Source organism: Gadus chalcogrammus, chromosome 6 (genome assembly GCF_026213295.1).
Source record: "Gadus chalcogrammus isolate NIFS_2021 chromosome 6, NIFS_Gcha_1.0, whole genome shotgun sequence".
NCBI classification, from domain to species: domain Eukaryota; kingdom Metazoa; phylum Chordata; class Actinopteri; order Gadiformes; family Gadidae; genus Gadus; species Gadus chalcogrammus.
In genome coordinates this window covers 5,859,133-5,876,790 of record NC_079417.1, presented here as the reverse complement: position 1 = coordinate 5,876,790, position 17,658 = coordinate 5,859,133, and the positions used below count along the sequence as shown (strand labels likewise).

Here is a 17,658-nt window from a genome sequence, read left to right as displayed (position 1 = left end):
TGATTGATTACGGCAATGCATTGCAACCATTGAAACAAAAGTAAGACGCACTTCCACCTGTTGCCGCATGGTGTCACTCAACCTGAACCCAGCTCCGTACTCTTGGAGCGAGTACTCCCGCAGCGTTCCACCAATCACAAGTTGCAGCCTCGTCACATGACATGAGCCCTGTATGAGTGGAAGCAACGTTATGGCACAGCCTCGTTGGTTATGAGTTCCGCATGTCAAGTCTTCCTTTAATAAACTACATTCCTATGAGTGTGTTGAAGGTAAAACCAAAAGCTTTTACACCGGGCCTTGCCCAGATAATCACTTATTTTACTTTCCTCTGGTTCTGCACGATTTACAGACTCCCGCGTGTGTGTATGTGTGTTCTCTCTGCGGGGGCCATTGTTTTTGTTTACTTTGTTTGCAACTTTATACCACTTTATTTGAATGCATATTTGTCTAGATGGACCGCGCGTAATTGAGCTACATGATTTTCTGCTTAAGTTACTTTGAAAAGTGAAATGTTACAGCTCTACTCATGGGCCGAATGCAGCGAACACTGACCAACTTCCATGGAAAAAGTTTAAATCGATGATCAGATAGTATCGTATAAATAAAACATAAATAATCATTCCCAGGTAGGATAAAAACAACCATTCTCCTCCAACAGATGGACCGAGGAGCTGTAAGCGATGGATCTGCAGCAACCGGACGCCGATCGTCTGAACCTACCAGCAAAGGCAAGGGGATGAAGGACCACAGATCTCAACTCCCCAGCAAGATTTCCACTTTCCACAACTCGTTCACCGGCAGCAATGATGGTTTAAGCGGCAGAAAGGCGGCCGCATCCACTGCGAGAACACAGGGGAGTCCCCAAAGTCTGTATTTCAGATCGCTGGCCAGATCTTCCAGTCAAGCTGAGAACCAGGTGGGGTGTTAACATTGTTGACCACAAAATGTTAGTTCGCTCTATGGATCCGATGGAAATTCTTTCCATTGCACGTTTTACTTTATTGTATTCTGTTTTGTAGCCATGAATAGGTAATTGTTGTACGTCTATTTAGTGTGTGTGTGTGTGTGTGTGTGTGTGTGTGTGTGTGTGTGTGTGTGTGTGTGTGTGTGTGTGTGTGTGTGTGAAGACCGTGTTTCAATGTTATCTGCTTGAGAATAAACACTGTGACTTACACTTCCTTCCAAACTCATGAAAAAAGTGTCGTGCTGTCTCTCTTCATGACCCTGTCTATCTCTCTCTCTGAGTCAGACCAGAGACAAGTTGTCGGCCCATCCCTCCTCTGTGAAACAGAACCAGAAGGCCATGGACCAGACCTCCAGCAGCAAGACTCAGTCAGGTAGCAGGATCTTATGTGCTCTATTAAATAAACAAAGCAACATGCAATCTCTGGGATATCTTCTGTGTCTGTGCTAGTGAAGCCCCACCATGGTGCGTGATTGATCTTCTTACAGACAGTACTCTTCTTGCATACAAAATTACAATTTGTGACCAAATCTATGCACCACGTTGTGCTTCTATCTGAAGCCCCACTCAAACTTTACCTCACGCTCCCCGTTGCACTGCTGCCTGCAATTGGTCAACAATCCCATTTGAATGATTGCGTCTGTTGTCTTCTGATGAGTCTCCACGCAACTCGTCATTAAGTCTACAATCCAGACGCCACGTTGACTATATTTTACCTCGTTGAAACAACTGTCTTCAAAAGCAGTTGGACAGCATATGCGATCATGATGATTTCAGGGGTCTAAGACTTTCTTTTAGTTTGTCCGTGGGAGTTAGTCTGCCATGGTTAATGATAGATAGTGAGTCTGGAGTAGACCCTCCAGGTTACTTAGTCCTTTCGGTTAGTCTTTTTTGTGTCTGATAGTTAATCTGATTCTAAGTCTGTCTTTAGTTAGGTATAAGCTTGTCAGCTCGTGTGTTCGTGAGCCTGTTGTTGCTGACTATCTGTTGTTGTGTGACATAGTGAAGAGGAAGAAGAGGAAGATGGGGATGTACAACCTGGTTCCCAAGAAGAAAACCCGGGTTCTAAAGCAGCCGGAGAAGGTTGGTCCATACGTTTTTATCTCTGCGGTTACGGAGTTCACACTACAATACTGCCAATGAAAATGAGAACAACCATCTTTAGAACCTAGAAATACAACATTTTGAACCAAGTCAAATTCTGTGGTATAATCCTAGAAATGGAGGATTGTATTCATAATCTGTAATTCATTTATATTGCATGAAAGTCTGTAAGGCCGTATTAACTCCATATTCTCCTGAGGTAGAAAGACGAAGAGGAGGAGGAAGAGGAGGAGGAAGAAGAAGAGGATGAGGCATCGACAACGGACACCAGCTTGGTTCCAGACACTGAAAGTGTGGAGGGGGACCCGGCGAGTACCCTAACCCCAGGACCCCCCAGCCCGCTGGGGCAGGAGGGGGACGCTGAGCAGCCCCGGAGCAATGAGTACACAGAACTGGCTTTGGACTCTCTGGACCTGAAGGCCCAAGAGGAGCTCCTCTCCCCCCAACTCACAGGTAATAAGCCCTCCCCTTATCTCAGGAAGCCCCTCCCATCTATCTGGTGACTCCTCCCAGCTCTTATCAAGACTCCTCCCCCGTCCTACCCAGATTTTCTGATCTAGCAGTGCTATGATTTACCCTTCATTCATCTTAGCCGACAATTTTACAGTGAACTCTCGATGCATGACGTTCAGGTTGCTCTAGCCATTACACCAGGGGTCACCAACCTTTTTGAACCTGAGAGCTACTTCGTAGGTACTGAGTCATACGAAGGGCACCGAGTTTGATACACTTCTGAAATAACAACTTTGCTCAGTTTACCTTTTAGTTTATTATTAATGTTTAATGATCATCATCTTTATGTGAAGACACTGATCATGTTAATGATTTCTCACAATTATTATCAACAATGACTTAAAAAAGGTGGGAAAGAGTTGTTCAATAATGAGTTGTGCTATGTTTAGAACAGGCCTGCGGGCGCCTCATTTGGTGCTAGCGGGCGACCTGGTGCCCGCGGGCGCTGTGTTGGTGACCCCCTGCATTACACTATCCCGGGCTGGTCGCGGTAGTTTCAAAATAAAAGCGTAGGTTTTAGGATGCTCTGATGCCTGTGTTTGAACCCTGCCGCCGTTTCTGTTCCTGCTGACAAATCTCTCTTGTCGCGTGCAGTGGATGCAGACCTGGGGGGGGGCGACCTGGCAGAAGAGCATCCACTGTGCTGCTGTCGGATTGAGACCCCCTCCAGCAAAGAGGGCACCTCCGCGGGGGAACAGACCTGCATGGCCATCGAGAGCTCAGACGGGATGGTAGGGGACATGCAGAAAACCGGATTTATAGGAGAAGATGTTCTGATATTTACTTCTTAATGCATGCATGGATCGGCCTGTCTGTGCTGAAGGGCAAGGCACTAGAAGCTGACCGGGAGACTTTGATTCACATTTATTTATATTTTAAACTTGTTGCTAATCTTCTATTACTAAAACGCTGCATGCTTCATCTTTCTGTTTTAGTTTTTTTATTATTATAAAAAAAAAACATTTGTTGTTTACCAATTTACCACAAGAGTTCAAGAATGAAACAAATTTAAATAAAATAATAATTCAACATTTAAAAACATGCGAGTAAAGAGGCGAGGAGAGATCGCTGTTTCGTTTTTTTTCATGTCCTCGCCTCATCTTCATCGTCTCGTCATCTTCTCGAAAGTGTGGACTCCTGATGTCTTCACTTCCTGTCACCTGTCACTCTGCAGATGAGTCGCTGCCAGCGGCGCGTGCTGAAACAGGAAATGATGCGTCCGTCCAGCAAGGTGCACCTCATGGTCCTGTGCGAGGACCACCGGGGGGGTATGGTGAAGCACCAGTGCTGCCCGGGGTGTGGACTCTTCTGCCGGGCGGTGAGGCCACACAGGGACTGGGGAGTGGACAGACAGACAGACGCACAAATAGAAAAAGACGCAGACGGACAGAATCAGATGTATCGACAGAGACGTACAGACGGACAGACTTCCAATAATTCCCATCAATAAGACTGAATTAACTACTGACATTACATAACATTTGTCTTGCTTACTATTGATATGACATGATGTAATTAATAGCGAGGTATAGATATATGTTGGTACTTCAGCTGTACATTGTTATCTGGGTCAGTCCTCTCGCTGACCCCTCCTCCCCCTTTAACCCCGCCCCCCCCCCCCTCCCCAGGGTTCATTCCAGGAGTGCCGACCTTACGGCAGCATCTCCCACCGCTTCCACCACGGCTGCGCCTCGGTGCTCAAAGGCCGCCTCTTCTGCCCGCACTGCGGCGAGAACCCCGGCACCACCCACGAGGTCACCGTCTCCACGGCAACCGCCAGCGCCCCGCCCAACCCCCACGGGACCCCTGTGCCCAGAGCGGTGGAGCGCTGCCCGCCCCTGTTGCCCGCTGCCTCCCCCGCTGCCGCCGCCGTCGCCATCGCCACGACGACCAGATCCCCCGCGCTACGGGCCAAGAAGACCAGCGAGCCGTGGAGGACGAGGGGCCGGGCGCCGGACGGGTAAGGACCTGTGTGTGTGTGTGTGTGTGTGTGTGTGTGTGTGTGTGTGTGTGTGTGTGTGTGTGTGTGTGTGTGTGTGTGTGTGTGTGTGTGTGTGTGTGTGTGTGTGTGTGTGTGTGTGTGTGTGTGTGTGTGTGTGTGTGTTAAGAAAATTCTGTATTGCTAATTATTTGCTTGTATATACTGTATGCATACTTTCATGCACATATATTTGTTTATGTTCTATGATCACTATCAACAGAAGGAGCCTACAGGCATGTGACGACCTCAGGCATCTGTGGTTGTACCTGCCTTGAATACTTGTATATACCACCCCTTGACACACATCAGAAGGCAAAGGAACCGCTAACAAACAATCTGTTGTACCTTGGGACGTAATGTGTCTGCAGGAAGGGGGGTGAGGCGGGTCTCGGTGGGGGAGGCGGAGCACGGAAAGACCCCCTGGAGGGCATCCGGCCGGCCCTGGACGATGACAGGTGAGTCGGCAGTCAGTCCTTTCAGATCACGTGACTTAATCATCCCAAGGGCCAGTGGCTGTCACAGCTGCTCACCTCAATAGAAAGGAATAAACAAGAAATATATAAAAAATGTATATATACATACTCGTGCACGCACATAATAACAAGCTGTGAAGTGACTCTAATGCTAGGATATTGGCCATTAAATTGAAATATGACATTGAGTTCACATTGAGTGTAAGTCAGGTGGGTAAGGTGAATACTGCAACTAAGTGGAGTTACAGGTACAGAGAGCAGGTGTGAGCTCTGCCATGAACTACGGACTCAACGGATCTGATTTGGTTTCACTTTCCTCAGCTTGAAACATCAGAAGGTGAAGTTGGCTTCGAGGATGCTGTACATCTCTGCCAAGGAAGGAGATCTTCAGAAAGTCATCCATCTCCTTGGTAGGTTCACTTAAGTGGGTGTGTGTGTTTGGGAAGGGGGGGAGATAGAAATATAACAAAAATATTACAATATAATTTATACGATACATATAGTTGTATATATGATGAGTATATTATAATATATATATATATACATAATAGTATATTATAGTAAAAAAATATTATACTTGGCTGGTCTGAACTATTCTATTGGGTGTCTTTAACTCAATCTCTCAACAGTTTGAGATGATTATGATCACATTTACATTTAAGGGCATTTACCAGACGCTTTTATCCAAAGTGACGGTTAATGCACACATTCACACACCGACGGCGGAGTCAACCACCTCAACACACAGCTAGGAGGAGCCGGGGGATCGAACTAGCAACCTCCGGGTGACCAGACAAACCCACTCTACCTCCTGAGCTCTGCTCACCTCTGATGATTAATGTTGTGATGTCCTCAGTGGACGGTAAGGACCCCAACCTGCCGCTGGAGGAGGATCACATGCGCACGCCGCTCCACGCCGCGGCCGCCGAGGGCCACCAGGAGGTCTGCCACATGCTGCTCCAGGTACCACGGCCTTTAACCACCTTTTGAAGTCATCTGCGCCCCAGCCGTCGTACCAGGTTATAACAGAACCTCTGGGCGGAGACGGCACAGAGCCCGGCCCGTAAGCGGTGCAGAGTTACACCTCGTTTCCTGTTTGTAGCGGAGATGTTCCACCGAAAAAGGAACTCCTTGGGTCGAGTGGATGAAGGCTTTCAGAAGGGGATATGAATTAGTGTGTTTCTAAAGTGGCCAGGCTGCATGGTGGTGATTTCAAAACTTTACAGAGCGTTTCCTTTTATACAGTTTACCATTGCCAACCGAGTGTTTGCTCCCCAACGCACGCTTACAGTTCATCGCCTCCAGAAACGTCTTAACAAATATGTCAAAACAAATGGAAATTGTAAGAAAGTGAAACGTTGCCTCACCCAGAATTGAGCGAGCCTGGCATGACTACAGATTTATATCTAAAGTCTGTTTTGTAAGATGACATTTTACCTTACAGTGTTTGGCTTACTTTTTTTTTTTTTATAGTTTGTGTTGGAAGATTTGATCCTGGCTACAGGTGTTTGCACTGGTCCTCCTTTATGAGCATTACAAATCAATCCATTTATTTTTAACCTTTTTGAACAAGGACCAGTCTTGCACACTGGATGAGTGATAACTAGGCGAGAGTATAACCATGGGAAAAGCTACAGGACCCAAGATGCAGCCCTAAAGTCTTCAAGTACGTCCAGAAGAATCAGGGATTCCTAGAGACCGAAAGGAGGGAGGAGTGGCTAGCCAGCAATAGTTTGACCATATAAGGTGAAGACAAGGGATCAAACTAGAGAAGAACTATAATACACTGAAAGGAGAGATCTAACAACGTCAGCAGGTAAACTATGTAAGCAAACCACAACGTGTGTGTGTGTGTGTGTGTGTGTGTGTGTGTGTGTGTGTGTGTGTGTGTGTGTGTGTGTGTGTGTGTGTGTGTGTGTGTGTGTGTGTGTGTGTGCTCTCGCAGGCTCGAGCTAACCTGGAGATGTTTGACGACAAGCTGAAGACGCCCCTGATGTGCGCGGCGGAGAACAACCGTGTGGAGGCGGTCAAGTACCTGCTCTCAGCTGGCTCAGCCGTCTGTAATAAGGTACCAGTAATGAGGCACTCGCAAGACTCCCCCTCTGTTGTTCGTCGCGCGCCTTCGACTCCCCTCAAAGTGTGACTCTTCTTCACATCCTACTTTGTGTGTGTCTTACCACCGGTTTCATCACCCTCCAGTTTGCTTTTGATCCGAGCCAGTTGCAAGTCGCGTGACAAAAGCAACGTCCACCTATACTTCTGGTGATGCCCGAAAAAAGTTGTTCAATTAAAAAAATCCTTTCAAATTTCTAACGTAAGTTCGTCCAACGCATGATTGAACACGTCTCTGGGGAAATGCGCGTCTGAGGGGGTTTGGTGTTTGAGTTGCCGGTGGTGTAGCTGAAGGATTTGGCGTAGCTCGTTGTCTTTTGCTGACGGCGTGATCTGCGTCGCCCTCGCCCCGCAGGACATCCAGGGCTCCACCTGTCTTCACCTGGCGGCAAAACTGGGACACGACGATGTCGTTCAACTGCTGCTCACCAAGGCTGCGAAGTACATCAACTGTCAGGTAGACACACATTGGCACACACGCACACACCACCACCACCACGGCATGGGCACACACTAAAAAGTGTCTTCAAAGTTTAACACTTTTGAACTTTAATCTGTGATGAATAAACACCAGAAAAAGGTGAGGAGCATCGAAAGGCAGCCGCTCAGCACAGTCGCTGCTGCTGTACCATTGGGAAAACAATGGTAAAGTAGGTGTAACACTGTTCTGTGTGTCCCCTGATTGCTGATGCAGCATAACATTGTGTGTGCATGTGTTTTATAGGACATTGGGGGATGGACTCCCATCACATGGGCCATCGAGCACAAGCACCACTCACTGGTCCATCTACTGGTCACCAAAGGAGCTGACGTTAACATCAGAGACAAGGTACACACTAACTCACAAACGCATTCACTCACTCACTCACTCACTCACTCGGTCTCTAACATACTCTCTCACTCACTCTCAAACACTCAGTGTATTCACAGTGTACACTCACGAGTGTATTCTGGTCTGTGATGGTCTTGTGTATGAGAGTGTATTCTGGTCTGTGATGGTCTTGTGTATGAGGGTGTATTGTGGTGTGTGATGGTCTTATGTATCAGTGATGAGAATGTATTCTGGTCTGTGATGGTCTTGTGAATGAGTGATGAGAGTGTATTCTGGTCTGTGATGGTCTTGTATAAGTGATGAGTGTATTCTGGTCTGTGATGGTCTTATGTATCAGTGATGAGTGTATTCTGGTCTGTGATGGTCTTGTGTAAGTGATGAGTGTATTCTGGTCTGTGATGGTCTTGTATAAGTGATGAGTGTATTCTGGTCTGTGATGGTCTTGTATAAGTGATGAGTGTATTCTGGTCTGTGATGGTCTTGTGTATGAGTGATGAGAGTGAGTCTGTGCCGGTTCCCTAGGAGGAGAACGTGTGTCTGCACTGGGCGGCCCTGAGCGGCTGTGAGGACGTGGCCCAGAACCTGCTGGACGCCCGCAGCTACCTCCACGCCGCCAACATCCACGGGGACACGCCCCTTCACGTCGCCGCCCGCCAGAACCACCTGGAATGTGTCATGTACGTACTGCTACTGTGTTGTATGCAAGAGACTCTAGACCAGGGGTTCTCAAAGTTTTGAAAACTGAGGGCCAATTTAGGAACCCAAAATTTGACTGAGGGCCACTAAAGGAAAAAAATAATTGGCGGGAAACGCCGTCAGCATCCCAGTGGTCAAAAAAAACATTGCACTGTGGACCTCCGGGTGGGAGGTCAAGTGAGGTCTAAATCACGAAACTGAGGTTCAGCCTTTCTAAGTAATGTACAGTCGGATTAACACTAACAAATGTAAAAGGATTTAATTGAAAGCTAGAGAGAGTCGACTTTTCTCTTTATATTTATTTATATTTGTTTAAATTAATATTGATATAATAATAAAAATAAACCTTTTATTTTTTTATTTTTTACTTGCATAATTATGTATGTCATTGCGGGCCGCCAAGAATGATTCCGCGGCCCGCCATTGGCCCGCGTGCCGCACTTTGAGAACCAATGCTCTAGACTCACTAGTTCACCTGGACCCCGCATAGCTTCCCTCCTTACCCCCCCCCCCCCCTCCCCAATATTCCTCCTCCTCCCTAACTCTCCTCAAACACCCCTCTAACACATATTGTATGTTGTACGTCCTGGGACTTATTGTACACATTTATAGTATGTTGTCGTCCTGCCATTTGTTGTACGTCCTGGCACTTGTGGTAATGCACTTATTGAATCCTGTATGTCCCGGCACTTATTGTAATGCACTTATTGTATGATGTACGTCCTGGCACTTATTGTACACACTTATCGTATGTTGTACGTCCTGGCACTTAATGTACGCACTTATTGTATGTTGTCGTCCTGGCACTTAAAAATAGTCCTTAGCATCTTGTCCTAGCTATCTTTATTGCATACAGGGAATGGGTGAATCTATTGACTGTAAGTGCTTGCCACTTGTTCTATGAATATCCTTAATTTATCGAAAGCATTATATTGTTGTTTCGCTCTCTTCTGACAAATTTATAACGTATACATTTGTGAAACTTACTTTTTGTAAGTCGCTTTGAATAAAAGCGTCTGCCCAATACCCTAAATGTATGCACAATGATTCGTTAGGTTTCCCACTTTTATCCCAAGAGACCGGCAGTGAACGTAGACTGATCGTTAAGTTGGAAATCAACCACCCTGACTACTCTCATGTTATTAACATTACCAGTCAAGATAAAATTGAAAGGCTTAATACAGCAACATTAAGGTCCAACATTGAGGCTGAGAACGCTCAAAAGAGCGCAATACAACTTGTAGCAAATACAATAATTAAAACATTAAACCACAAAAGATTAGCAAGTTCCTAAACGACGGAAAGAAATACAATCCTCCCATTATTCCGCGCATATCTCTTTGAAAGAACGCCCTTCCTGATCTTCACCTTCCACCTTTTGCTAATCGTCTGACCCCGTGCCGACCCTCTGGCGGCAGGCTGTTCCTGGCGCGCGGCGGGGACGTGACCCTGAGGAACCGCGACGGTGAGACGGCGCTGGACTGCTGCGCGTACGGATCCAAGGTGTGGTCGGCACTGGCAACCAACAAGAAGCTGACGGACGCACGCAGACAGAGTGACGGACGCAGGGAGACGCTGCTCAGCAGGTGAGTGTGTTTGTGTGTGTGTGTGTGTGTGTGTGTGTGTTTTTAAGCAGCGACGATGCGTTGGTCCACTGCCAGCCAAAAGGTTGTAGACATCCTGTGGGCAGAACCTGGAGGTATCCTTGAGCACGACTCCCCCTAACCCCTACCTGCATCTCGATCTGGCATCACTTTCACTTTGTATTCAAGAGCTCAGATGACTCATTACTCATCAGCTCACATTTTTTTTGTATACACGTCAAGGGTATATAAAGAAAAAAAATCGTCCAATGTTTACTATATGTATTTGTAAAAGCCTGCTAGCTTTTCTCCATTTCAGTATTGAGAGTTAGTGTTCATTTGAAGACGGAGCGGTTTACCTTATATAGTCTAGGTGTCCTTCATGGACCGGCCCGTGAAGACACAGGAAAGTGGTTCTTACTATAAGCGAAGGGAATGAGAAATGAGAAAGGGCTGCGGCTGCTATAAGGAATGTCGCCTGCGTGCTTATTGACACACTAGTGGGTGGAGACACTGAGCCGGTCCGCTAACCACATTCTCCTCCATCCCCCCCCCCCCCCCCTCCAGGGACATCTCGCGGGGCTACGAGGCGCTTGCCATCAGCTGTGTGAACGAGGTGGACGCAGAGCCCTGCCCCTCGGACTATAAATACGTCTCGGACAGCTGTGTCACCTCCCCACTCCACGCCGACACGGACATCACGCACCTTCAGGTGAGCACCCACCCAACCACACACCCGGCCACACCCCCACACACACACACCCTAGTTTGGGTGTCAGACTCCCAGTCGACCGGTTCTGGGGGTGCAATCCCCCCGAAGATCCATAATCAGTCACTTTGGCTAAAACTTCAGTCCAACATGCTTTAGCAGGGTTGTGTTCTGGTTTAATTAGGGGTGTGTGTGTGTGTGTGTGTGTGTGTGTGTGTGTGTGTGTGTGTGTGTGTGTGTGTGTGTGTGTGTGTGTGTGTGTGTGTGTGTGTGTGTGTGTGTGTGTGTGTGTGTGTGTGTGTGTGTGTGTGGTCCTGTCTCTTGCAGCACTGCTCCTGTCCAGAGGACTGTGGGTCAGGCACCTGCATGTGTGGGCAGCTCAGCCTGTGCTGCTGGTACGACAACGTGAGTCAAACGCCTGGAGACGGACGGAACATTTATCATGGGTCGCATTCAGACGCACACCACGAAACGACAGTTCTCCACACATACACACACACACACACACACACCATGCTACACAACAGTACTTGACACACACCAGGACACACAACAGTACTCAACACACACAGTTGGCTTCACGACAGTACTTAACACATATCAAGCCGCACAACATAATAGTTTAACACTCCAAGCAACACTTCATGAGACAGCCCCAGATACACAACACTTCTACGGTCTTAAACACAACCAAACTTCAGCCGTGGTTTTCCCGTCAGAGTAAATGAATGAACGAATCCTAATTAGTAATACTGTGAGACTAATATGGTCGTGTCCCGGTGCAGGAGGGTCGCCTGCCGCTGGATGCCAGCCAGCGTGAGCCCCCGGTTCTGTTTGAGTGTAACCAGGCCTGCTCCTGCTGGAGAACCTGCCGGAACCGCGTGGTCCAGAATGGACTCAGGTGATTGGACGATGGGGGGAACCACATGACGAGCGCCTTCATCTCACTGTTGCAACAGTGGACCTTGTTTAGAGATCCTATGTTGTTATCGGGGGAGTTTAGGTTATTTTGTGTTAAATTAGAAGAAATTAAGAGTTTAATGCACCAAAAAAAATGTGCTTCATTCTGCTTGATTAAATTAATAAGTTATGGGGCTTTTATTTTGAAGTATCATTGACACTTAATTGTGCTTTTATTGTGAAGGGTGCGTCTGCAGCTGTACAGGACACAGAAGATGGGCTGGGGGGTCCAGGCTCTGCAGGACATTCCTCAGGGAGCATTCATCTGCGAGTAAGAGACACACGCACAAATATGCACAAACAAACAGATACACAATACATACTTTAACGTACGCCAAGCTACACACCAGGGGCCGTATTCACAAAGGATCTTAGGGCTAAAAGTAGGTCCTAACTGGCGAATTTAGGAGTAACTCCTAAAAATAATGGGCGTGTCACTCTTAAATTTAGGACTCCTAACTTTTTTCACTAAGAGCAATTCACAAAGTATTTTAGGACTAAAAGTAGCACCTAAGTCTAGGAGAGCTTAAAAGTCCTCAAGAGGACTCCTAACTCAGTAAGACCTATTCACAAAGAATCTTAAAATGCCTGCGAGACGAAATGTTAGGGTATTCAATTTATTGTGGAGTTAATGCGCGATGCAATAACATCCCCGACTAACAGGAATAATCCGATTAGTCCCGATATAAAATGTTATAAAAATTATAAATTATAAAAAAATATATATAACTTATAAAAAATAAAAATAATTGCGCCATCAAAAGACGTGTTCGTCAATAGGAAGAAAGTGCATTCCATCAACACGCAGGTTGTTTTTGATGCAAATGTTAACATAGCCTACTGGATGTTGTTGCAAAGTGGCCTGGATCTTCAGCTACCCATGATTCGCGCATTTTAATGGTGAGCGGTCTGAGGCAGCTTTTTGAGATGTAGCCTACCAGTTGGGTGTCACTTGCTGGGTGACAGTGACTCTATCCATGCAAGACGTGGCTCTAGACACCCTACCTCAATCCACAACCGGGAGCACAGTTAAAGTATAACATGTAAGTGATTACGCAGATTACGTAATAGTCCTATGCGTAAAACACATCGTATTGGCTCTTTGCGAGCACACAAACATACACGAAATGTTGTGGAGAGAGGAATTGGGCAGATGAAACGTCGGTTTCATGTCCTCCACGGCGAAATACGCCTCACCCCAGAGAGGGCAAGCACAGTAATCACTGTGTGTGCCATTCTACACAACCTCTGCAAGCGGAGGAACATTCCACAGCCAGACGATGATGATGATGATGATGATGATGATGGCGTCAACATCAACATTACAAGGAATTTGGCCGTGTGGAACCGAGTGGACAGGCATTTAGGGATCACTTTGAAAACACATTTTAGGTAAACACCTTGGCACAAATCAGTCAACACTTGGGTAGTTCGTAACATTTATTTTCTTTTAGATTTTACGTATTTTTATTGTTTGCTTTCTCTCTCTCTTGAACGCGCAGGCTACAACGTCATTATCGTGGTCTGCACAAAATTGTCATCATGCGTGTATTCTGCTAACTGCACTATAACTACTTAATAGGAATTCATTTCTAGCCTAGGCTATTTCCTTGTTTTTCGGTGATTCAGTGGGCTCGTCTGAACAACCAATCACCGAACTGACCGCTTCTAAACTCGTGCACGAGAATTGACGTAATCCATAGCAACGGCGCGTCACTCTTAGTTCACTCTTTGTGATTTATCCTTAGTAAGAGTAGGTCTCAGCGGCTTTGTGAATAACTTTTAAGAAAAAACTCCTACGTAAAATGTTTTAGCGCGAGTTAGGAGCACTCCTAGCGGTAAGATAAAATGCTTTGTGAATACGGCCCCAGTACTTTAAGTTTACAGGTACAATCTAAGTACCAAGTTACGACCGGTGGGTTGACCATGTGGGTTGGGGTTGTTTTGATGACCGGTGGGTTTTCATAGCAACTAGTGGTTCATCCTGATGACCGGTGAGTTGTCCTGACAACTAGTGGGTTGTTCTGATGACCGGTGGGTTATCCGGGCAACTAGTGGGTTGTTCTGATGACCGTCTGGTTGTCCCGGCAACTAGTGGGATGTCCTCCCCTGGGTCGTCCTGACGCTCTCGTCTCTCCTCTCTCAGGTACGTCGGGGAGATCGTCACGGATGCAGAGGCGGACAAGAGAGAGAACGACTCCTTCCTGTTCACCCTGGACAACAAGGTGAGGTCACGTTACCAAGCAGGTCGGCCATCCACCTGGGAAGGTTAAGGTATTGTCAGATAACACCAGGCCGGAAGCACACAGAGACAACAACAACAACAATGACGTGGGAACCCTATTGCCGTTTGCCCGGTGTGCTGACAGACCCTCGGATACAAAGAGGAGTCGTTACCCAGCTGGCTCCACTCATTAGTGCTGCTCAATGTTGATGACACAGATGTTTATGGCTAAAGATAATTGGATGCTGATGCACTCATTTGCCTTCCCTCCGGTCTGAATAGAACACCCTATATGCATATCGGTGGGTCGGATGCACGCACAGGGATCAATGCCCTCAGAATGTTTGCCAGTCAAGCTCCTGGGGTTGTATGACAGATCCGAGCACAAATGCATCTTGGTAGCATTTACACCTGTTTTTTGTTTTTTTTGCATTTTGGCAATATCCGATTTGTATCCCATTGCCCAAAAGGCATGTTAATGCCAGGTGTCAAGAGCGTCTTAAGAAATGGATTCAACCATGTTAGACTTTACTTGGGTTACATGGCAATGTAACCTGTAACCTGATGTGTATTACGGTATTGTCGTTTGACAATGTAATCTGTACGTTCGGTTTTTTTATTTTATGTTGAAAGTTTAAGTTGAATCTTTCCCAGGCAGAAATGTTTTGCTAATTGGTCATTATGTCGGTCTCCAGTTGTTTTGCATTGAAGCATTGATAAAAAAATGATTCAATCCAGTTATCTGTATCTCAGTAGCGAATGTTTAGGATTATATCATCGCTCTCCCCTACTGCACCCTGTGATGAACATATCCTGTTCTGTCAGGAGGGGGCGATGTGGAGCTAATTTGACACACGCACACACCCCGACGCACACACACAACCAAGGGCACACATTGAACTATATTTAAATGACCTGTCCTGGTCCTCTGATGGACACACTGACCAAGGCTGCTGGCCTGCTGCCTACAGACTCTATCCGTCCCTCTGTCGGTCTCTTGGCTCACGGTATCCCATTTGTCTCACATCTGTCTCTGTCTGTCTGTCTGTTTGTCTATCTGTCTGTCTGTCTCTGTATGGTCCCCCTCACGGCCCCCTTTCTTCCTGTCTGTATATCTGTCTGTCTGCTCTTCCTCTCTGCCCCCCTTCCCCCTTTCTTTCTATCTCTCTCACTCTCTCCCTTTCTCTCTGCGTGCAGGTGGGGGAGGTCCACTGTATCGACGCGCGTCGCTACGGTAACGTGGGGCGCTTCGTGAACCACCTGTGTGACCCCAACGTGGTGGCGGTGCGCGTCTTCACCTCCCACCAGGACCTTCGCTTCCCTCGCATCGCCTTCTTCTCCTGCCGACCAATCAGAGCCGGCGAGCAGATTGGGTGAGTGACACTATATGTTATCTGTATCAGTATGATGTATCATATGGTTTGTTGGCTGGTGCTGCATTGCATCTTGGGGCTGTGAAGCATTTCCCCACAGAGGTAGCTTTTAAACTGCATTTGCATCGAGCTTTCATGGTTACCCCAAAGATTGGTGAGCTTTCCTTCATATATGACATGAATTTCTAATGTGACCGCGAGGTGACCACAGTCCATATTGCCATATACATAGATCTTCCTATTAACTATTTGACTATTTCATTTCTTATCAGAAAAGTTCATTCACTTTGAGATGCATGTCATTAATGATCCGAATCGGGGTTGGGCGCAATTTTAAGAAGATGTATTTGAATAATTCTCATAAACGAATTGGGTTGTGGTCTCTTGACAGGTTCGACTACGGCGACCATTACTGGAGGATCAAGCGTCGCTTCTTCAGCTGCCAGTGTGGCTCCCTGCAGTGTCGCCACTCCTCCTCCTCCTCTTCCTCCTCCTCATCCGCCGCCACTCAGAGAGGGCGGGGCTCGGACGCCACAACTCATCGCCTCTTTGGCGACGGCAACCAGATGGAGAACTGACCGCTTAACCTGCGCTAGTGAATCTCTCTCTCTCCGTCTCTCAGCGGAAGAAATTAATCATGTTATGAAGAGGAGATCGATGGGTCTGTTGATTTATTATCTGTTGAAGCAAAAAACATGAGCATTAACATTGGCTTTTAACTGTATTTTTCATGTCCGTCTAATAAGTCGACATGTGTGTTTTTTTAACCATACTTTTAACTCGGTATTCAATTGTTTCCGGGTGCAGTACATTGAAGCGCATTAGAAATCTGTTCTATGACATAGAAAGCTTACTAAAATGATGTGAATGCGATCATGGGTCATCTAGTGATCGGAAGAGACTACCTTTGCATTTCCCATAGCAATAAGACACTGTTTATACAAGTTGTTGTATAAACTGTAGTCATTTCTGATCTTATTGAAGCTGGTTTTGTTTATAAAGCAATTAAATGCACTTTATAAATGCCTCCCTATGGTTGTCTCCTGGTGTTAATTTTTTCCTTGTCATTCTTATCTTATTTTAAGCATCTTTAAGTATTGAATAAACCCAGCCTTGGCTGAGCACTCATCATAGAAGAGACGATAAATTAAATGAATGTGGACCACTGTGTGTCATTTGAATGTAATGTTGGCATTTGAAATTTGGGTGGTTTATTTTACTTTAATTAGGTATTTCATAATGCGGCCAATAGGCTGCATAGACACAAGCCTCACCTTCACCTTCTAATCACCCCCAGACACACGCACACGCACAATGTCTCGGCTGCTATGGATACAGAGAGGGTACAGGTGCAGCCACTGGCTGGCTTGTCAATGGTCACGTGGTCGCTTCCAAAGGAGAGAGAGAGAAAGTGGTTTCACACCGACACAGATTTAGCGGAAGAAGGGTTGCGGAAAGACGAACCTGTATTTTAACTCTCCGGGAATAAATTAAACGAGGCGGGATTAAAAAAAAAACTAAGGTGTGTCTCATGTGCAACACGAGAGAGGGCGACTTTTTTTAATTTTTAAATCGCAGTCGATAAGTCGAGGCGTGAACCCGAAAGGATTCTGCATGTATTTTCTCTGGGTGTTGTGCGGAAGAGTGCTGTAGATGCAGCCGTCGTGTTGCTCTGTTGTTCACGCATGATGGGAAATGCTGCCACAGAGCCGTGCGTGGTGAATTGTCAGTGTTGGTGAGGCTTCGCCGGGGCAGCGGCGGTGCGTGCGGTAGACCCCATCCTTCCATCCATCCAACCAACCAGCAAACAGCCAAAACAACACCAAGGGAATATGATGCACCATAAAATTGGGAAATATAAACTTTGTGCGCGGGGCTCAGCGTCTTCTCAGCGGCTGGGACATTGAAAGCATGGACAGCTACAACAAGAACAGCGAGGAGATACAACACGAATGTTAAGGAGTGAAGAACATGCCCGGTGTTTTGATTGTGTGAATATTCTGCTGGACATTACGCACACCCTCAGGGCATTACGCACACCCAGAGGAACCTGTAGCCGGGACGCCTGTCTGTGTTGTGATGCGTCTCTCTTTCCTTGCTAGTCTCAGTTTTGATTTCTACAGCAGCACCGCGC

At 46.7% G+C, this 17,658-nt stretch overlaps 1 protein-coding gene across 1 annotated transcript; it reads left to right on the top strand.

Moving 5' to 3' along the window:
- Positions 1 to 153: 153 nt before the first annotated feature.
- ehmt1a (euchromatic histone-lysine N-methyltransferase 1a) lies at positions 154 to 16,574 on the top strand. The gene is made up of 23 exons (XM_056592754.1): positions 154 to 269; positions 659 to 916; positions 1,250 to 1,337; positions 1,968 to 2,047; positions 2,272 to 2,521; positions 3,176 to 3,312; positions 3,756 to 3,899; positions 4,210 to 4,541; positions 4,931 to 5,017; positions 5,357 to 5,445; positions 5,892 to 5,998; positions 6,981 to 7,103; positions 7,503 to 7,604; positions 7,872 to 7,976; positions 8,502 to 8,656; positions 10,094 to 10,261; positions 10,826 to 10,970; positions 11,295 to 11,372; positions 11,753 to 11,868; positions 12,112 to 12,198; positions 14,074 to 14,152; positions 15,349 to 15,524; positions 15,916 to 16,574. Exons 1-23 carry the CDS (start codon positions 222 to 224, stop codon positions 16,100 to 16,102), a joined length of 3,141 nt encoding a protein of 1,046 aa, XP_056448729.1. The 5' UTR covers positions 154 to 221; the 3' UTR covers positions 16,103 to 16,574.
- Positions 16,575 to 17,658: the final 1,084 nt, after the last annotated feature.